This window comes from Macaca thibetana, chromosome 4 (genome assembly GCF_024542745.1).
Source record: "Macaca thibetana thibetana isolate TM-01 chromosome 4, ASM2454274v1, whole genome shotgun sequence".
Lineage (NCBI taxonomy): Eukaryota > Metazoa > Chordata > Mammalia > Primates > Cercopithecidae > Macaca > Macaca thibetana.
In genome coordinates, this window is record NC_065581.1 from 39,863,393 (window position 1) to 39,885,582 (window position 22,190).

The following is a 22,190-nucleotide window of genomic DNA, read 5'->3' on the forward strand; positions in this document are numbered from 1 at the left end:
CACAGTTTCTGGTTTATCTTCCCTGTGTTTCTTTTTGCATGTGCAGGTACATACATACATATTGTTATTACCCTTTCTTTCTTATACAAAGTTGCCATGCTATATCTATTGTATTGTGTCTTACTTTTTTCACTTAACAATGTATCCTGTAAATCACTTCATATCAGGTCATAGATATCTTCCCCATTATTTTTTGACAGCTGCAGGCTACTTCATTGTTTATATGGATCATAGTTTGTTCAACCATTTGCCTATAGATGGGCATTTAGGTTGCTTCCAGTATTTTGCTATCTCAAATAATTCTTCCATTAATAACTTTATGCTTATGGACTCTCATATTATTGGAGATGTATTTTCAGGGTAAATTGTTATGGATGGGATGGCTAGATCAAGATTTAGTAAATATTGTCAAATTCCCTTACATAGGGTTATACTATTTTGTACTTTTACTTGCAGTCTGTGAGAGTGCCCGTTTCTTCAGAATGTCATCAACAGAGCACTGGAGAGGCATTTGAATCTTCACCAATATGACTGTGAAAAATGTTATCTCAGCATAGTTTTAGTTCACTTCTCTTATTTTGAGTGAAACTGAGAAAATTTTCATATACTTAAGGCTATTTATATATAGTCTGTCTATTCCTTTCCAATGGAGTTTTTATTCTTTTTATTTAATTTTAGGATTTATTTATATGTTAAGGATAACAACCCTTTGTTTGTGATATGGATTGCAAATAGTTTTCTCAGTTTATTTAGCTTTGCTTGTGATTTTTCCCCCATTGATCAGGTAGAAGTGTTATTGTTGTTTCGTTTTGTTTTTATGCAGTCAAATTTATGACTACACAAATTCTGTTCTTGCTGTTGTTACATCTGGATTTTTAGTAATAGTAAGAAAGCTTCTTCCCTCATCAGGGTATACAGGAATCATCTACATTTTCTTTTAGTGCTTGTAGGGTTTCATTTTTTACATTTAGTTCTTTTACCCATTAGGAATTTATTGTGGAATAAGTATGGATGAAATTCTTTTTCCAAATAGCAATCCAGTTATCTTATCACCAGTGATTTTTTTTTCCTTTTTTGAGATGGAGTCATGCTGTGTTGCCCAGGCTAGAGTGCTGTGGCACGATCTCAGCTCACTGCAGCACCTCTCGGGTTCAAGTGATTCTCCTGCCTCAGCCTCCTAAGTAGCTGGGATTATAGGCACAGGCCACCAAGCCTGGCAAATTTTTGTATTTTAGTAGAGAATGGGTTTCACCATGTTGACCAGGCTGGTATGGAACTCTTGACCAGAGGTGATCCACCAGCCTCGGCCTCCTGCTTCCTTTAACATAGAATTTCCTTCCATAGGTACTTGGGTCCATTTCTGGACTTCCTATTCTATTTTCCTTTCTATTTTGTAGCACTCTGTTTTAAATTTAGCTAGTTTCCAGTATGTTTTATTGTCTGATAGTTTTATAGTCTCCCCTCATTGCTCTTTTTTTTCTGAGCTTGTCCTAGCTATTGTTGCATGTGTATTTTTCTGTTGTCAGAAATTGATGTTGAATTTTGTTGAATACCTTTCGACCTTTATGGAAATAATCACATGATTTTCCCCCAAACACCTAAAAAGTTAGTGAATTATATTAATGGATTTCCTAACTCAAACTTTCTACAGATAATCTGAAATTAATACCACTAGGTTCTGATGTATTATTCTTCTCCTAATGTAGTGATAGACTCTATTAATGCTTCCCTGGGGAATTTTGCATTGATATTCACAAGTGAGAGTGGCCTAGAGTTTTTTGTGGCATCTTTATCAGGTTTAATTACTAATCAATATTGTATTTGCTTTGTAAAAATGTGGACGTTTTTCTAAGCTCTGGAACAATTTATGTAGTATTGGATGCTTTAAAGTTTGGTATAATTCTCCTGTGAAACCATCTGGGCTCAGTGCTAGTTCTTTGATATCTTTCATATTCCTCTGTCACCACTGTAGTCAATTATTTTGTCAGTTGTGTTCTCCTAGGAAATTATTTGTTTCATCTAGGTTTTCATATTTATTTACACAAAGACATGCAAAGTAGTCTTTAATCTGCTCTGCTAAGCTAAACTCAGTACAATGTGGTAAAGAATGAAATCACTTCTCCCTTACCCTATACTGAGTCCAACCCATTCAATAAAATTGTTATAAAGTGTGGACGTAACGCTAGCTCTGTAGACCTTGGTCTAAAATCTGATGACAACTTGAAGCCACTCTGGTGCCTCTCCGAAAGGAACGTACTAGCCTTCTGAATATAATCTATCAAGGCAGCTCTGTTCAACCGCTTCACTATGGTGTTGCCAACACATCCCAGAGAAACCACCAAGAAACAGTGGTTATACTGTTATATGGTGGTTATACTTACTTAATACTAAGAAGGAACTTAGTATTTGACACAGATGAACACCTCACCAGAGCCGGGGCTCCTCTTCAAAGGATTCTCCTGCTGTCCGGCTCAGCAGGTTCTCAGTCCTCAGTGGCAAAATCACACTGTGACAGAGTAACAAAATATGTTGCAAAATGCAAAAGGTTGCAAAGCATGACTTTAATAGCATCACCCTTCAGTGTATGGTCCAGGTAGCAGTGTGATCTAGTATCTCTCTTGCTTCAAAGAGTCTTCCCTTCCCTTCACATGCCTGTAAATCTATGGCCTATGTTCTACTCACAGTTTAACCTCTTTTATAGTCATTTCCACCTTCCTTCCTGAATAGAGCTCATCTATGCCAATGGCCTTTAGAACATCAACATGCCACATATATATTGTCTAGACCTTTCCTCTGTGCTCCATAGTCATTTATACAATTTCCACGTGACACCCACTGGCATGTCTTTCAGGCAGCTTGACCTTAAAAGCCCCAAACTGAATCTCCTCCATCTACTTCTCCTCTGCTCCTCCTCCATCTAAATGGCTCCCCACAGCAGTTAGAATAAAAGACAAGCTCTCTGCCATGTGACAAGGCTCATCTCTCCGCCTCATCTAGAGCACCCATGGTGACTAATCGACACCTTGGGTTGGGTACCCTGTGGGTAAGTCCAGGTGCGTGAGGATGCAGGCCTAGAATAGGGATGATTGGGGGTGGAGTGAAGCTGCAGGACAGGTCTCAAGAGGGGATTGATAGGACTTAGCGAATGCAGAGCAGTGGCTGAGAACCTTCTTCTGTGGCTGTTATCTGTTTCTTGCTGCACACTGGTGGGTTAGAGAGGGCACGGCAAGCCTTTTGTGTTTTGTCAAGTCTCTCTTCACAGCTCTGTCTAGAGGCCCACATGGTGTCGCTGGCATGCATGCTGTAGGATGCCGTAAGCGAGCTTCTCCCAAAATAGTGTCAGGATCTTGCAACTTTTCACCACACTGCTGAGGTCAAGTAGAAAGTCCTGGACCCGTGCCTAAAATGGGGGATTATATCCACTAGAGCAACTGGCGGACCGGTAAGACCTATGGTCCTCCTCTGATCTCTCTTCATCCTCAACTTCCCATATGGTCTGCCCTAGGGTCTCTCCCACCCACCCTGATCCCTTTTCCCCACTAAATCTTAGCTCATTTCTGGTTCCTGCTTAGGTGGTCAGCTCTGTTCTGCAGCTCCGTGTTTGGTAATTTTTTTGGTCTCTGAGTAAGCCTTGTCCTAGGTTCGATTCTTCTTTCCTCTGGCTCTGAATTATCTCATGGATGGAATCCTGCCCCTACTCATCCTGGCAAGTGAGCTTGCCTTCTTGGAGGACTTCGCTATGCCCCTTGCTGTTCCCCCACCGGCCACCAGGAAGCAGTAAGCAATAACAGACGAAGCATCCCAGCTGAAACCCACCTCTGGTCTTCACCCAGCTCCAGCAAGATGTAACTCTCCAAGCTCTGAGTGAAATGAAAGAAGGAGTCAAAGATACCCCTGACGTTGCTTCTCTGGGAGCTGGGGTAGTGGAGGAGTTTGGAACAGGAGTATGTTAGAGAAGTTACACAGTTATGTTGGGGGCATGTTGAGCTGGGAAAGAACATGGGATATATCTGAATGGGGTGAGAAATACGGACTGGAGCCCAGGTGAAAGGTTTGAATGCATGTGTGCAGAGATAACAGCCTCAGCCATAAGAGAGGACTCTGTAAGATATGCTGGCTAAGTCTGTGTGAATGTCCCCAACCAGAGGAATCATTAATTTATCTGACCATCCGTGGTGTTCAACAGCATTCTTGCTTATTTTTGTTTGTTTGTTTTTGTTTTGTTTTGTTTTGAGACAGAGTCTCACTCTGTTGCCCAAGCTGGAGTGTAGTGGTGCAATCTTGGCTCACTGCAACCTCCATCTCCCAGGCTCAAGCAATTCTCATGTGTCAGCCTTCCGAATAGCTGGGACTACAGGCATGTGCCACCATGCCCAGCTAATATTTGTATTTTTAGTAGAGACAGGGTTTCACCATGTTGGCCAGGCTGGTCTCGAACTCCTGACCTCAAGTAATCACCCACCTTGGCTTCCCAAAGTGCTAGGATTATAAGCATGAGCCACAGTGCCCGGCCATCACTTGATGATAGACTATAATTGGGCCTTGATGGAGAACTTGATGCCTCCTGTTGATTGGAATCTTCACGCTGAAGTTAGCATCCATAAATTTGAGAGAAGAGGGAGATTTGGGCAGGGCGAATCACAAGTCTGTCTCCTCAGTCATTGCGTAAGAATGCAGAATCTCTGAAGTGGAGGGGGAAATCAAGGTGAATAAATGCTTTAAAATAAGTACAATCTCTCTCAAGAGTTTAGATAGCATAGTGATAGGAACCATGAAAATACACAGTTTATTCACATTTTATTATGTAGATTTATAAGATACTAAAGACTCTGCAAATTCAACTCTCTCAATGTCAAAAATGGTTGCTTATTTTCACTCTTTTTCTCATCAGTGGTTGTGTATGTTTCTTTACCTTCTGAAATTTATCAAATGTCTTATTACAACCTTTATATTCATTTCAATGCAATACAAACTGAAATGTATTCCTTTGAGTATTCGAGGACACTTTTGAGATTCAGATTTTTAAAAAAATTTATGCTCATTGATATTTCATGTGCAAAGATATATGTAAATCTAGACTGATTTGGATATTATGGCACACTAATATCTCATTAGGTAGTTATTTCATAGACAGCTCTGTTTTTCAGTTGTTTTGCATTTATATTATCCATGACCCTGACTTCCCAGAACCACCAAGCTACAAGGGCAATCTGAGCTTCCTCCCATATTTACTCCAAAAAGAAATTTTCTTCAAGAAATAACTTAGAACCAACCCTCAAGGAATATTATAGTTCTTGTTCTTCATCTCAGAGCATTTATGAGGACTGTTCTCCTGAAAGCCCTTGGGCTTTTGTGGCATATAGAGAGATTTGCAATTCTCCGTTATAGCTAGCTAACTAGGCTTCTGCCTTTCATATCTTTGCAAACATAAAATCACATTGTGGAAAAAGAAATGTGAGTTGTTCAGCCCTGGAATACCAGGGAATGACATTCTGTGCATAATAAAATGTGTGTTGGGGAGAGCTTGGCTAGCTCTTATTCACAGTGGATCAACTTTTCAAGGCTTCTTCCCCACATCTATGTTTTCAGGCCTGGGTTCAGATCATCTCATAAAAAATTAAATCACTCACCATGAAAATGACTTTTTAGGTGGGATCTAGCAGCAGCAGCATCATCTCCATCAGCCTCTCCTTGGAGCACCAGTGAACTTGGCCAGAGTTAGCAGAGAGCAAAATGGTCATCTTTGCAATGGTGTGTGCTGTTGGGACCTAGCCTCTGGTGCTGAGCACGCTTCCACGAGGGCTCAAGTTGAAGGTGACTGAGAGAGCACCTGAGGATTTCGATATGGGGGCTTTCTGGGTTTTTTTTTTTGTTTTTTTGTTTTTTGTTTTTTGTTTTTTTGTAGCTAGAACAGGTAGGAAGAATGAACTCTGCTTTTCTTAGCATGAATGGAAATTTACTGTGGTTTTCTTGTCTTTAATCATTAAAGATCTACATTGATAAAATAATAGAAGAAGAATAGCTTTACTTCACTCTCAAATTATATCTTTCTGATTCTCCTGTGTTTTGAGGAATATGTATATATGGCACAAAAGGCATTTGCAACCTATTCCTGAATTTTGAAGTAGGGCATGATCATAGTTTTTAAAAGTCATATAAAGTATAAGAAAAATACAAATAACTCTGAGAGGGGGAATCCTATGAAAACAAATAAACTTATCAATTGTCAAGGACTCAAGGAGAGATAGATAGATATTTCTAATATCTATAGATGTATTTATTATTATATTATCTTGTCATATTATATAATAGATACATAATAATCAGAAATGAATGTTCCTAATTCATTATTAGAAATGAATACAAAAGTTGTAATAAAGCATTTATACACAAACACACACACACAAACACACATACACACATTGAAAGGTGCCAGGAAATCAAAAAACAATAATAACAATATACTATGTTTTTACCATAAGAAAGAATAAGTACATTTTCGTGCCCTTTAAATATTGAAGAATTGCTGTCCTTTATATTTGAGGTTTAATAAAATGCAAGCCAATTGGCCTCAATTCAACAAAAAAAAACATTTATTGAGAACTTACTGTCTGGCTAACCCCAGGGCACAAAGATGAGTAAGATGCAGTCCGTGCTCTTAGAGCACATTATCTATTGGGGAAGATGATGAATGGCAAATGCTGATGAGGTACAATGTGGTAAACTCTAAAATCAGGGTATGTGTACATTGCTATGATGACACAGCTGAAGGAGCAATCAATTCCAACTTAGGGATCAAAGAAAGCTAGTGAGAGAGGCTCTATTTAAGTTGTGCCTTAAAGCAGGGGTCCACAACCCCTGGGCCACAGACCAGTACCAGTCCGTGGCCTGTCAGAAACTGGGTCACACAGTAGGAGATGAGCGACAGGTGAGTGAGCACTACCGCCTGAGCTCCACTTCCTCTCTGATAAGTGGTGGCATTAGATTCTTATAGGAGCGAGAACCCTACTGTGAACTGCGCATGCCAGGGATCTAGGTTGTGCACTCCTTATGAGAATCTAATGCCTGATGATCTGTCACTGTCTCCCATCACCCCCAGATGGGACCGTCTAGTTGCAGGAAAACAAGCTTAGGGATCCCACAGATTTTACATGATGGTGAGTTGTATAATTACTTCATTATATATTACAATGTAATAATAATGGAAATAAAGTGCCCAATAAAGGTAATGTGCTTGAATCATCCCCAAACCTTCCGCCCCCTCCCCTCCAGTCCGTGGAAAAATGTCTTCCACAAAACCAGTCCCTGGTGCCAGAAAGGTTGGGGATCGCTGTCTTAAAGGATGTGCAGGAGTTTCTCAGATTGGAGCTGAGGTGGGAAGGAAGTGACTGCAGGACTGGGGCCAAGGACAAAGTGCAAAGAAGAGGAACATAATGAGCAGTAAGGACCAAGACTCAGACTGGGATGCACACACCAAGGAACAGTCCAAGGAAGGGAATGCAAACGTGAACGTGTGTGGGTGTTCTGGGAACCAGGTCTAGTACACCTGAAGCATGAGGAAGAGGGGTGCTTAAAGAGCAGAGTGGCCAATGCAGTGTGGCTTTTGAAGGTTTTGCCAGAAGAGTTTGGGGCAATATTTTAAATTGGAATACAGTTATTTAATCATTTATTTAAATGTACTTAACCTACTCTACCTTCTACATGGCCATTTCTGCTTGCATGAGGTGATGGGAATTAGCATTTTGTATACAGAGATTTAAGCCTTTTCCTGCCATCAAGTAATTCAGGCTGAAGTTGGAATGAAGATAAACAAGCATGTCATCATGTACAGAATGAGAAGTACAAAAAGAAAAGCAAGCACTGAGAGCTGTGCACACACATAGGGAGAAAGTCTAGGGAAGGCTGTCTAGAGGTGAAGACATCTAAGCTGAGCTTGATAGTAATAGCTAGTTAGGAATGAGCTATAATCGATGAAGAAATGAGGGCAGAGCATTCCAGGCAGTGGAGTTAGCTTGGGAACAATCAAAGAATATGAGGGGAGTCATGGAATGCTTGATGAGCTTCAGGTAACTCACAGCACAGCGTAGAGTGTGGGAAGAAAGAAGCAAGAGCAGAAGCTGGAGATAGAAAAAGACTTAGTGATGAAAAAGGTTTGTATGCCACGTGAAGGACTTCAGATTTCATCCTGAAGGTTATGGGGAGTCTTTGAATAAATGTAATAATCACTTTTGAAATGTCAAAACTTACCTTGGAACAGTGGATGGAGGCAGGAGGATGTGTTAGGAGGTGACGGCAGTGCCACCCACGGAGGATGATCAGAAAGTTAGGGGCAGAACTGAAGGCAGTGGGGATGACAGTGGGTCATGGGGAGGGGATGCTGGAAATGATTTGGAACTAGGTCTTGGAAACTAAGAAGGTCTGGGGAGTCACAGCAAGGAGGAAGCCATCTCTGAGGGTTCTCAGTTGGGCAGCTGGGCAGACACTGATGTCACTAAAGTAGATGGGGCAAGGAACAGTCCAGGAGGGGGATAAGGGAGAACTAAAATAATAAGGTTTTGGATTTGTTTGATACAGGAACCAAAGAGCTCTGGGGCTCCAGGGAAATGTGAATGCACAGAGTTCATGATAAAGTCAGAGGTTTAATGTTACCCAGGTTTCCCCGGTATTTCATGGCTCTCTGAGATGTCAGCCATGGTGACACCTCTGTCTTCCCTAACATAGCAGTTCATCCACATATTCTATCTGTAGTGTACCTAATGCTAGAGAGAGCTCATGGAGTAATATGAATCACATACACATTTAAATTTCTGAAAAGGTATGTAATAGCATGGGGAACCTTGACTGTTGTTAACTTCATTTTGTTGCCTCATCAGCTATTTTCATCAAACTTTCCTCTCAGACTTATTTGTATTTTTTTATTATTATACGTTAAGTTCTAGGGTACATGTGCACAACGTGCAGGTTTGTTACATATATATTTTTCTTATACAGTACTTTATATGACTTTTTAAAACTAGGATTGTGTCATATTTCAAAATATAGCAATGGGTTTCAAATGCCTTTTGTGTTATTTTACTAGAATATTGTGTTCTCTGTTCATGTATTCAACTGCATGCATGTTTCAGCTTTTAAGATAAGTGTCTTTTGGGATATTCCAAATCCCCAACATCTGAATAGAGGTTGCTTACAGAAATAGTAAAAGAATTTTAAGTTATATCTAAAGTATACTCTATAGTCCATTTTTGTTCATTAAAAATTAGCTTTTACTTCATTGATCCTTACTGGGAAAGTCATGTATTTAAAGGTAATATGGAGCTAATATCCCAATTCTGGATGGAGTTACAAACACTTGCTAGATCTGATACTAGGACCCTCATATCACTGTATCTGACTGAAAGTTCTGTATGTGAAGCATGACATCTTATGCATTTATCATGCATGACTTTTGGAAAGGATGCAGGTAGTTCGGGTATACATGTTTGGGTCCAGATGTGGTATTCTAACTGCTAATCAAATAAAAATGCTGAAGACAGAGCATCTCCTCCATTCTTCAGCTTTGTTCCTAAATGATCCAAAGGCTGCTCTATAGGATTTCCTCTACTCCCCCCAAACGCAGCTTTTTCATAAGCAAAGAAGCCTGGATAACTTTCCCAGCAGACTCTTAGGTTTCTGCCAATTCGTGTGGCAAGTTCCGCAAACAGCTGTGGAAGTCACCCCAGGGAAGGAGGAGAGAGAATGCTGGAATTCTCTTTCCGTATGCCGCAGAGGAAAGGCAGAGGGCCACTTTCTGGCGGGGCATAAAGAGTAAGGGTTTGTAAGCTGCATCTCAGGGAAGCTGAAACATTTGTCCCTGATTTATCTCTGTTAACTTCTTGACAACTGTGATGGGCTTTGCCTTATGGGGGTTTATTTTTCTCTGTTTTTCAAACTGAAAATGATTTTTAATATTCTTTATTCTTAAAGTCCTCCATTCTTATTGAGGAGCATAAACAATACAGAAAAAGAAAGAGCAAAAAGAAACTAATAATTACAGAAAAAGCTAATCATGCAAAAATCCTACTGCAAAAATACCCGTCTAGATTTGTTTCTGTGCCTATAAACACAATATTAACAACAAAATTAGATCATACCATAACTGGGTTTGGTGCCATGTTATTTTATGCTATAATCCCCCAATGACACCTCGCATGATCAATGAATATACAGCTACATCACCATTTTCATTGGCTATATAGATTTTTATAAAGCTTTACTAGGATTTGTTATTACAAATACTGTTATAAAGTCATATACATTCATCTTTGTACACTTGTCTGATTATTACTTCTAAAACAGCTTTATTAAATGTTGAATAAATACAAAAGAATATGTATACTGTATATAAAATGTAAAGGACAAATATACAATGTTGCTTTTTTACACCACTCTTTCTATGTTTTGCTTTTCTTCTTCTTCCTTTTTGGCCTTCTGCTAAATAAGAATTTTCCATTTCATTTCTTTCCTCTTCTGCTAGTTTGGAAATTATGTACTCTGTTTCTGTTCTTTTACTAGTTACCCTAGAAATTTTAACGTCAGTTCTTATTTAGGTCTAAAATTCATATATTTATGCTGGGCGTGGTGGCATGTACCTGTAGTCCCAGCTCCTTGGGAAGCTAAAGTAGGAGAATTGCTTGAGCCCAAGAGTGTAAGTCCAGCCTGGGCAACAGAGCAAGAACCCATCTCTTTAAAATAAATAAATAATAAATAAAATGAATACGTTTACTTTCCTTTCTCTTAGATAACTTTAGCTATAGCCACTCTCCTGACATTTCAGTATTTTAATTTTATCTTTTATAATCCCATAGTTAGACATATGATTATTGTTTTATACTATAATGCTTATTTAGACTTACCTATGCATTGGCCCATTCTTTTCAATACTTCAAACCTTCCAACAGAATAACTTTCCTCCTTTCTAAAGTATACCCTTTAGAATTTCCCCCATGAGGGGGACATTCTTTTATGGGTGATAAACTCTTCTATTCTTGTAAGAAAATGCCTTATTTTGCCCTCCTTTTTTGAAAAACAGCTTTTATGAGATGTAATCTGCCTATCTTAAATTATCTCATTTTAAGTGGACAATAAATGATTTCTAGTAAGTTTACCACTGCAATATAATGTTACACGATTTCCATCACTCTAAAAAGAAATGTTGGGCCCATTTGTGCCCAATTGTCATCCCCAACCTCAGGCAACTGCTAATCTACTTTCTGTCTCTGTAAATTTGCCTTTTCTGGACATTTTGCATAAGTAGAATTATACGTTATGTGATCCTTTACATCTGGATTCTTTAACTTAACATAATGTTTTTGAAGTTCATCCATGTTGTAGCATATATTAATACTTCCTTGGTTTTTATTGCCAAATAGTATTCCAGTACCACATTTTGTTTACGCATTTACCAGTTGATGAATAGTTCGCTATGTTCTACTTTGGGGCTATTAAGAATACTACTATGAACATTCATGTGCAAATCTGTGTGTGGACATGTCTTTTAATCTCTCTTGTGTAGATAACTAGGAATGTTATGTAGTTATTGGGTCATTGGGTCATAATCTACTCTTAACATCTTAAGAAACTGCCAAACTGCTTTCCAAAGTGACTGCACCAGGCCGGGAGCGGCAGCTCATGCCTGTAATCCCAGCACTTTGGGAGGCCGAGGTGGGCAAATTGCCTGAGCTCAGGAGTTCAAGACCAGCCTTGCCAAACCCCCTCTCTACTAAAGTACAAAAGGTTAACTGGGTGTGGTAGTGCATGCCTATGGTCTCTGCTACTCAGGAGGCTGAGGCACGAGAATTGCTTGAACCCAGGAGATGGAGGTTGCAGTGAGCACCACTGCACTCCAGCCTGAGTGACAGAGTAAAACTCTGTCTCAAAAACAAAACAAAAGAAAGTCACTGCATGATTTTACGATCCCCTCTAGCAATTACGAAGATTCAAGTTTCTCCACATCCTTGCCAATATTTGTTATTATGTATCCTGTGATCATAACCATCCTTTGTAAGTGTGAAGTGGTATTACATTGTCCTTTTAATTTGCTTTTTCCTAATAAATAATGAAACTGAACATCTTTTCATGTGCTTATTGACCATCCGTATTTCTTCTTCGATGAAATGTTTATTCAAATATTTTTTCTTGCCTTCATTCTTGAAAGAGAGTTTTGTTTGGCGCACAATTTTAGGTGTATAGTTAGTTTATCCTAACACATGGGAGACACTATTCCGTTTTCTTCTGGATTTCATTGCTGTTGTTGAGGAATTGACTGCCAGTGTAATTGTTATTTCTTTCTAGATAATCTGCTCTTTCTCTCTGGCTGCTTTTAAGATGTTCGTTTTGTTTTTGGTATTCTACGGTTTTACTGTGATATATCTACATGTAGAGTCCAAGGGTGAGAGGGATTTGGCTTGCCATTACTGGCTTTGGAGATATAGAAAGTGGGCCACAAGCCAGGATGTGCAAGTGGCCTCTAGTAGCTGAGAAGGACCTTCAGCTGACAGCCAGCAAGAAATTGGGTACTTCAGTCCTGCAACCTCAAGGAAGTTAATTCTGCCAACAACCCAAATAAGCAAGGAAATGGATCCTCTCCTATCTCCTATGGAAAGGAACCCAGCCTTGCTGATGTGTTGATTTTAGTTCAGTGAGGCCTGTGTCATATTTAGCACCTACAGAACTGTAAAATAATAAATTTGTCTTGTTTTAAGCTGCTGACTTTGTGGCAATTTGTTACAGCAGCAATAAATAGTATAGGTTTTAAGTTTTAGTTATGTTTTATTTGTAGAAGTTCTTTTTGACTCTTTTTCAAATATGCTATTCATGTTTATAGTTTCCTCTTTAATACTTATATTTTCAATCTCCTTTTAAAACTCTTCAGTATCACAAATACAGTATATTGTAATGTGCATCTGAAGAGTCACTTAAGATCTCTACAGGTCTGATTCTGCTTTCTGTTGTTTCTACTGGCTGTTTCTCACATTGCCTTGTTTCCTTACAACTTTTTAAACTTTTGACTTTGAGCTTGTGTCTATTAAAGTTAACTGTTGGATTATTTGAGACCTGAGTCAAAGGTATATTGTTCAGGAACGAGTTGTGTTTGCTTCCATCAGGTGCCACCTAGGACTTCCTAGGACCACCTTAAAATAAATTCTTGGCTTGAGCATTTCCAAATTGCACAGGTAATATGAATAAATGGTAACTAATGTCACAAACATGGTGAATTCAGAATTTTCAGGAAAGATTTTTCCCCCACTTAGTGCTAAGCTAGATAGAACAAGTTGCCTATCTTCTTCTGACAGGTAGAGGTTACTTTCTAGTTTACCCTTATACTGAGGTTGTAGCTGTGTGGGGTCCCAGCTTTATGTAGGAATTTCCTATTACGCTTTTCACCTCAGGTATGAGGGTTTCTCCCCTGTCTCATTGCACTATCCAAACAGAAACTCGAAAACACCAGTTAGTCGATTCCCCCAGGGTAAAATCTGGCTTTATCTCTCTGGATTCCAGCATTCACTTTATTTCCAGCATTCATTTTATTTGACCCTGAGGATTTTTTATTGTCTTGCTAGTTCAGTGATGTTTTTAAAAGGATGTTTTTCATATCTTCTCCAGAAGTTTTAGTTGTTTCAGAAGGGTGGTTCACAGTAACATTTGCACCATACTGTGAGAAATGGAAATGTCAAATGTCTCTTTCTTTTTAAGGATGAATTCTTAGGTGTAGAATTGCTATATTAAAAGGTATGCACGTATAATATTTGGATATATATTTCCATATTACAATGGCTTGAGATTAGGAAGTCACTAATCTCAAGCATTTGCTGAATCCCTTTTAGATTTGCCTCTCACATCTACAAAAGGAAATATGAATGTGGTTGACATCTGGACAAGAGACAAAATTAGCAAACAAAACAATAACCCTCCAAAATAAAATTATGTGAAGTGTATAGATGGTCAATTAGGAGTTCAGAAAAGGCTGAAAAATTTAAATCTGACCATGTCACACCTGGCTAGGGATATCTTCAGTGGCTGCCCATTGCCTTTAGGGTGGTGTTCAGAATCCTACAAGTTCCTATATAACCCTGCATGGTCTGGCCCCTGCCTCTTCTTCATCCTCATCACTTCTAGCTTACTGGCTCTGACCTCACTGGCCTTATCTCTATTCCTCAAATGCACTGAAACCCTTTTCACCCCTACCCTTACTTCTTGTCTGAATGTCCTTTTCTGCCTCCCACCCCACCCCACCCCACTGCCTGGCTGACCTGTTCGTCCTTCTGGTCTCAGCTTACATGTGACTTTTTAACTTTTACTAATCTTCTAGTGTAAATTACCTCCAGCACACAAATACATACACACACACATGCACATACAGCGCCCACCCCACCCGCCCACCCCCATACACATTTTTACTCAAATGTCCAGATAACTGGTCAACCCAGCATCTCAGGGACAGAGACTAAGTTCCTGCATCTCAGAGTATCTGGTCAACCTGAGAGAAAGCTAGAGAGTGGGAATGAGAGAATCAAAACTCTCTGAAAGCATCCTGTTACTTCCCTCCACAGCACTTGTTAGAATGGGGTTGTCTAATATCTATCTCCTCCACTAGAGGACAGAACTATGTCCTATTCCCTGCTATATTCTAGAACTTAGCTCAGCGCCCGGTACGTAGTAAATATTTATTGAATAAATGGATTTAAAGATGCATAGCTGCATTTGAACAGGTGGAGCAGGTGGGTGTCAGTAGATTTCCCTGGAAATCATAAAACCAGTGGAAAAATGAGAAAACAAGACAGAAAAGATGAAAACATTTTAATAGTTTATAACTCAGTGAGGAAATATGAGTGGTCCTATTTGAGCAAACAAACTGTGCTATAATGATAGACTCTTATGACCAGTCTATAGCAGAGGAGAGTGAACGGAGGTGAGCTCACTGTTTAGCAAGAGGTGGTCAGGTTAGCTACAACCAAGATGGTGAAGCAGCGATTTGGATTTCCAGGGGAGTTTTTGGGTCTCTTTCCTTGAAGATGGAGAGTGTTTCATTTCACTGATGTTCTTGATGTCCTATTAGGAGGTAGTAGAATGGATCTCTAGTTTTTTTCATTACCCCAGGTTGATAGTAGTTAACTTTTCTTCTCCTTTTTTTTTTTTTTCGTAGCTTGCTTTGATTTAAGTGATTCTATCAGTTCATTTTAGCTTTGACAATTATCTTTTACGTGTTTCCCTGTGACGTGCTGAACAGCTCACTCTTTTTACTAGGTATCAGAGTAACACTGCTTCTGCTGTTCTTGAAACAATTACCAACATTCAACCCAAAGAGAGTGGAGGTGGTGTGGGAGAGACCCGGGAGGCCATTGTTTATAGATTATCTGAAGATATGCTGAGTAAACTCCCTCCTGATTACATTCCTCATGAGGTAAGCCTTGCTGCTTTCCCGCTGGCATACAGAGCTATTTGTATATTTAAACAGTAAGTCTGATTACCATGGAAAGCAAGAATCTACCTGTTGGTGACTATGTGGCAGATGACCTGTGTAATAAATTTTGACTATATTACTGAACTCTGCATCTCTCGTTGTTCACGTCATTCTCTCTTCAAAACTTAAAAATATCAGAAGAAAACATTTTCCATGTTGCATTCTTTTAAAAATTCCCTTACAAGTTAATTCCTCCTCAATCAAAGTTTCCACAGTGACCCATTTATATATCAGTTTCTATGATGCCTTAAGCTGTGGTAAAAAAACAACTCAAAAATCTTTAAGGCCAAAAGGCAATGGTGTTGGTGATTTGGTATTCTTTAAGATGTTCCAAGTGTTTTAACTGTAGATAGATGACTCACCCGTCTACTCCATTGATTTTTAATCACGTCTGCAACTCATTGAATAGGGTAGAACAATTAATGGAGATATTATGATGAATATAAGCACCCCGTTACCAATCTGAAGTTTTCTAAGAACCACACTTATTCATTGATTAGAATGGTGTGGCATGGGACAGTAGCTGTGTTTTTGAGCACTCATTACAAGCCAGGCCCTGTCCTAAGTGCTTCATACACATTATGACACTCAGTGCTCAGGACAGCACCAGCAGAAACCAAACTAAGTGGCAGAGCAAGAATTTGAACACAAAGTGATCTGACTCTAAAACCTGCAGTCTTAACTAGTTTTAGCATGCAGTGAGTGTCCCAACAATAACAAGTGTTTTCTTGCCTCTTAAAATAATTATTGTTTCCGTTGTGTAGATAGGTACCAAGACCTTTGGTTAAGATATTGAAATCAATAGCTTCATGTAGAGATAGTTATGGTAAGGGGAGAAAATATTTTTAAATGGATAAATATTGTAAGTATACACTTTCAATAGTTTTATTGGTGTGATCTTCAAAAAACAAGGCAGCATACTTGCCTTCAAAGATTTTTAATACTGGCATGTGCAAGTGAGATAAAGCTTACTCTATATGACTGTACCACAGGGCTGCTATTGCCAGGGGAAAGGTTCAAGACCTTGTGATAATTCGAGCTGTCCAGTCTTGGTTGGAGCCACTTCACCAACAACACCTCTGTTCTGGTGATTATTCCAGCAGCAACTGAGCATCAGGGGTGTAACTAAATGGATTCCTGTATGGGAAAGAGTTTGTACTAAGAGGCATCTAAAACTTGTCCCTGTTCCAAGATCACTTACTTTTTAGCATCTTATTTTATAGACGAGATCTGTTCTTGAACATGTGGCTGTAAAGTGAATTTTGTAAATCAAAATATAATTATACCATTGACTTCTGTAGTAAAAATGAAGCTACATTATTGTAGAAAAAAACTACCTGGTCCCAGAAACATAATGAAAATGCTATATAAGATTACAGCAAGTCTTAAATTTTATTAATAAAAGGACAATTTTAGGCTGGAACAATAATTATACTCAGAATCAGGATTAGAATTGCATTTTCTAGGGTTTAAGATTTTTCTAAGCATGTCTCTATCTCAAGTAAAGTTTCCCTTTTAAAACGCTAAGCAGGACAAGGCGATTTGTTTAAAACTGCTAATATACTAGAGATACCTGGGCTATTGATTTGAGACTGTGGTCAATTCCTGAGCTTTATTTTCCACTCATGAGGTTGCAAAAGTATTTCTATAATTTCCCTTTTTCCTAAGAGTGAATTTCCACTCTTGAGATGGATTGATTTAAAGGGAATTATATATAGATGTAATTACACACACACACACACACACACATCTGTATAGCATATATATATGCTATTCAGCCACTGGAGGCTGAAGGACTTGGGATGGAGATGAGAACGAGGCACTGGAGGCTGCAAAAATGTAGGCTCTAGAACCAAGAATTCTGGAGAGTAGCTGAAGGTTGCTACGTCGGGCTGGGCCAGGGACCTTCCCTGGCATGCTTGACTGATTTTAATATAGTTTGCCCCACCTGCATAGGTAGTCCTATTCAGCTGCCTGTTTTATATCTGTACTCAGTGTTATATCTCCTTCCGTTTTTGTGCTTTCCATCTTCCTCTCTCACTCACTAGAAACAACCCAATTGCAGTAAACAGAGGTGTCCCTTGCTGAAAGGAAACTTCTGCACCGTGCTAGAGGCCTGTCCTATAAAAGGAGGAGAATGGTTCAGATGACTCCGAAGCCCACCCATCTCTAACATTCCAGGCCTTCTGAGGGGGCAGTGGGCATCTCTGGCAGAGAGTCCTGCAGTTCCTGGCCTCCCGTGATCCTTCAGATTGACACCTCACTTTGAGTTCTCTCCCACTCCACGTGTCCCGTCCTTGTTCCTTCAATTTGGGCATCTCTTTGATTGTGGCCAGCAGAAAGTTCAAATGCCTTTATGAGCTCCTGCCAGTATTTGTAGTCAATCTTCTGTTGGGCATATGTCACCAAATTGAAATGTGTATATTGTATTGGCTTGTTTTCCAATAATCATCATATTTTATTGTTCCCACAACCAGAGGCTTTTGTTTTGATCTCTTCAAAATAGTCAATAAGTGATACATCAAAAGGAACACATGACAGATATTTAACTGCTCTCCCACAAAATCAAATATTTTCATTTACTGGATTAGGAAAGGCTCTCTTCAGCTCTCATAGCTAAGGCAACAATGGCTTTTGGAAACTATAGCTAATCATATTTGTTGGTAACTGCTCTGTAAAGATTTTTGCTGTATTAACTTTCTATGACATTTCTAATAACTCTGCAAACATAATGAAGGAAAAAATTCCACTGTATTCCTATGAAGGTTAGATTGCAAAAAGAATATCTAATTGACACCCAGTACTTAATCATGTGAAAGGAGAAAAAGGTACAATTTTATTTCAGTTCTTTAAAGTACATTTCCAATTATTAGCTAAGTACAATCAGTAAGAAATAAAAATCATTTTAGTTGAACAGTAGTTTTGGAAACCCAGGAAATGGAAATTTTAATGGCAAGTTTGGTTCTGCAAGAGATATTTTAGAGTTCATTTTGGCTGGTAGAGATACATTCAGAGGAAGAAAACGAATTGAGAAAGAAGAGGTCATTGGAAGAGAAATGACAGGTGATAAAATCTCCTTTATTGCATTGTTTACTTTGTTTTAGGTGAAATCTCGTTTGATAAAGATGGGCCATCTTAATTCAATGAACATATTTCTTAGACAAGAAATTGACAGAATGCAAAGAGTCATTTCAATACTCCGCAGTAGCCTGAGTGATCTAAAATTGGCCATTGAAGGAACAATCATTATGAGTGAGGTGAGCTGTTCTTACATCAGTAGGCATTTCCTTCTTTGTTGATGCTTCTTATTCATGTGTTTTAACTTTTTCTTCTCCAGAACCTGAGAGATGCTCTGGACAACATGTATGATGCTCGTATACCTCAGCTCTGGAAAAGAGTGTCTTGGGATTCGTCCACACTGGGCTTCTGGTTCACTGAACTTTTGGAAAGAAATGCTCAGTTTTCTACGTGGATATTTGAAGGGAGGCCTAATGTGTTTTGGATGACTGGTTTTTTTAATCCCCAAGGTATGTGCTCATAGGAATTTTGACAAACTTGGAATTTGTGTGTTGTTGGATAGTAGCATTGTGTGATAAGTGTATACCATATAAAACAATATGGAGCCGTAGCTTGCTGGGTGCTGCACATAACCTTTCAAAGGCGAAAGGACACAAATAATTCTTCTGTATTTGTTTTACAAATTCAATCTGAAGCTCTTCCTATCAGTTTTTTACAATGTGGTAGCAAAACCCTTCCTTTTTCTTTTCACCAACTTCAGCAAACCATCAGTCTGGGGTTAGGACACATGAAAGAGTAAAAAGAAGTTTCTGTCTAACTTACAGTTTTTAAATGTTTGTGAAATGTCAAAAATGAAGCACCAAAAGATGCAAAAATTGTTTACAGGGATTAGAAAATTAGATTGATTTCAAAAATGACTGTGACAAAAGTATTCAGGGAACTTCCGGGGGGTCTTCCCCCACTCAGTTCCCTAGTTTTCTTTTTCTTTTTTCCTGAAAGAGTGCTTTATAATTCTGCTTCATTTATTCCTTCCTTCTAGAAATGTTTACTGAGAAAGTTAATGGCTTGATGTCTTAGAGTCTGTAAGGTTCAGGAACATGACATCTTTTTGTCTTACTAAAATATGGATAGTTTTACTTCAAGTAATTCTTGGTGAAAATGAAGAAATGTTGAATTCCTTATGGTTCAGCAGCTTATGGCTCCATTTGTAATAAAATTTTAGAATCATTCACACTTACAGATTTAGGATGAATTATTGCTCCTTGTAGCAATATAGGTGCATCTCATAAAATAATGTTGAGTAAAGGAAACCAAACAGAAAACATTACATGCAGTGTGGTTCCATTTATACAAAGAGTAAGAACAGGCACAATGGCTCTATAGTGTTCAAAGTCGGAATAATGACTGTAGAAGGAGGGCAGCAATTAGAAAAAGGGTCAAAGGGTCAGGCACAGTGGCTCACACCTGTAATCCCAGCACTTTGGGAGGCCAACGTGGGCAAATTGCTTGAGCCCAAGAGTTTAAGACCAGCGGGGCGACATGGTAAAACCCTGTCTCTACAAAAAATATGAAAATTAGCCAGGTGTAGTGGCATGTGCCTGTAGTGCCAGCTACTTGGGAGGCTGAGGTGGGAGGATCACCTGAGCCTGGGAGATCAAGGTTGCAGTGAGCCGTGATTGCACCACTGCACTCCAGCCTGGGCAACAGAGTGAGATCCTATCTAAAGAGAGAGAGAGAGAGAGAGAGAGAGAAAGAGAGAGAGCAAGAGCGAGGGCACAAGGGACTTCTGGGGCCCAGGAATGTTTTGTTTCTAGATCTGGATACTGGTTATGTGGCTGCATTCTCTTGGTGAAAATTCCTTGATATTGCTGTATACTGATGATTTGTTCAGGGTTTTTTTGCGTAAAGCGTACTTTGATCAATATTGTACATGAAAAATATGCATTTAATTGTCCTCTGTATACGTACATTCATTCACTGTATGCATTTTCCAATACCTTAAAAATGTTTAAATTTGAAACACTAACCATGGTGATTTCTATGAACATATCAAATTATACATAGTATTTGATAAAGTCCGTAGCCTTTAGATTTGTAAAGGGCAGCCCCCAGATTTCACTTATCTATTTTTCTCCCAGAATTTCCGTTGAATTAGGAGAGGAACATTTTTTATTGCGGGTCTCAGATTTTGTGTGTCTACTTATGAGTCTCTTTCCTCTGTATGAGCCTCAATTTGAGTAAGTGGTCACCAGGTAATTCCTGGCTAGGGAGCCTGAAGTAATAGCATTTAACTTAATAAGGATTGTTTGACCACCTCCCATTTGCCAGCGCCTCTGCTAGGTACTTTCAATGAAGAGAGATTTGAGACCTGGTTCCTGCCCTAAAGGAGCCTATAATCTGGTTGGTAAGACAGACACATCAGCAACTTTAATGTAATGTGATAAGTGCCCCACTGTGTGAGAACTAAGTGCCATGGTAGCCCAGAGGACAGAGAGATCAATTCTGCCAAGAACTTCACACAGGAAGCAGTGAGTAGGGTTTGCAGAAGCAGGGATGCCAAAAAAAAAAAAAAAAAAAAAAAAGAGTGAGGGCTTTCCAGGCAAAGGCCTGAGCAAAAACAAGGCTTGTTCAGGGGAACAGGGAGACCAGGGCTCAGGAGCAAGGCTGCGGGTAGTGGGGAATGAGGCTGGAGTATGAAAAGTCTTCCGGGGCTTCAGGGGTTGGGGCTGTATATCAGAAGGTTATCCCAAGAGAAGGCAAGTGATGGACTGGAATAGGGAGGCCCAGTGCAATGAGACTCTTGCCAGGTCCTAGGAAGAGGGCCTGGGACTTAACCAGGTGCTGAGGAGGGAACATTTAATGGAGTGATTAAATGTGGGTCTCTGAGAGAGCAAAGAGGGATAATGTAGGCTGGAGGCAAGGTACAAGACAGGGAGCACTGGGAGAGAGACAGGTAGGGCAGAGAGGCAGGGAGCACTGGAGAGGTGTGTTGACAGACTTGGAGTTGGGAGAGGTGTAAGGACCAATGATTTTCAAAAGTGTGAGGTTATTGAGTGTATCTTTGATATTTAGAAACCAAGAGAGTGGAGTGGGTTCATCCCTGGCTTTCCATAGACATGAATGCACATAATTTTTTTCAGCGATTTTTTCCATTCAAAATATAACTTAAAAAAGCAAAGTTAACACTTATGAACTAATCTTTAGTTGTTAATATTGTTAAGAAATGTTACAAACCAGAACAATACTTAAATACATACAAATGTAGATTCACATGATATGGTTTGGCTCTGTGTCCCCACCCAAAACTCATCTCAAATTGTAATCCCAGTGATTGGATTATGGAGGTGGTTTTCCCCATGCTGCTTTTGTGATAGTGAGTGAGTTCTCATGAGATCTGATGGTGTAATAAGTGTTTGGCAGTTCCTCCTTCACTCTCTCTCCTGCCTCCATGTAAGACGTGCCTGCTTCCCCTTCTGCCATGATTGTAAGTTTCTTGAGGCATCCCCAGCCATGCAGAACTGAGTCAATTTAAACCTTATTCCTTCATAAATTACCCAGTTTCGGATATGTCTTTATAGCAGTGTGAAAACGGACTAATACATCACATTTCAGTTAATGCCTTACTTTCCTTCATTTGTTAATAATACTCATCTTTTCCCTTTTCTTCAGTTCT

At 39.3% G+C, this 22,190-nt stretch overlaps 3 protein-coding genes across 4 annotated transcripts in view; 2 read left to right on the forward strand and 1 right to left on the reverse strand.

Annotated features, from left to right (window-relative positions):
* Positions 1 to 22,190, reverse strand: part of GLO1 (glyoxalase I) — a 453,994-nt gene that overhangs the window by 325,093 nt on the left and 106,711 nt on the right. The window lies entirely within an intron of this gene.
* The window catches only part of DNAH8 (dynein axonemal heavy chain 8), a 314,177-nt gene that overhangs the window by 276,034 nt on the left and 15,953 nt on the right, over positions 1 to 22,190 (forward strand). For both annotated transcript variants that reach the window (XM_050787538.1, XM_050787537.1), the window contains exons 89-91: positions 15,283 to 15,439; positions 18,604 to 18,756; positions 18,837 to 19,026. In XM_050787538.1, coding sequence (XP_050643495.1) covers positions 15,283 to 15,439; positions 18,604 to 18,756; positions 18,837 to 19,026 — 500 coding nt within the window. The remainder of the gene's footprint in view (positions 1 to 15,282; positions 15,440 to 18,603; positions 18,757 to 18,836; positions 19,027 to 22,190) is intronic.
* Positions 1 to 22,190, forward strand: part of DAAM2 (dishevelled associated activator of morphogenesis 2) — a 979,794-nt gene that overhangs the window by 73,094 nt on the left and 884,510 nt on the right. The window lies entirely within an intron of this gene.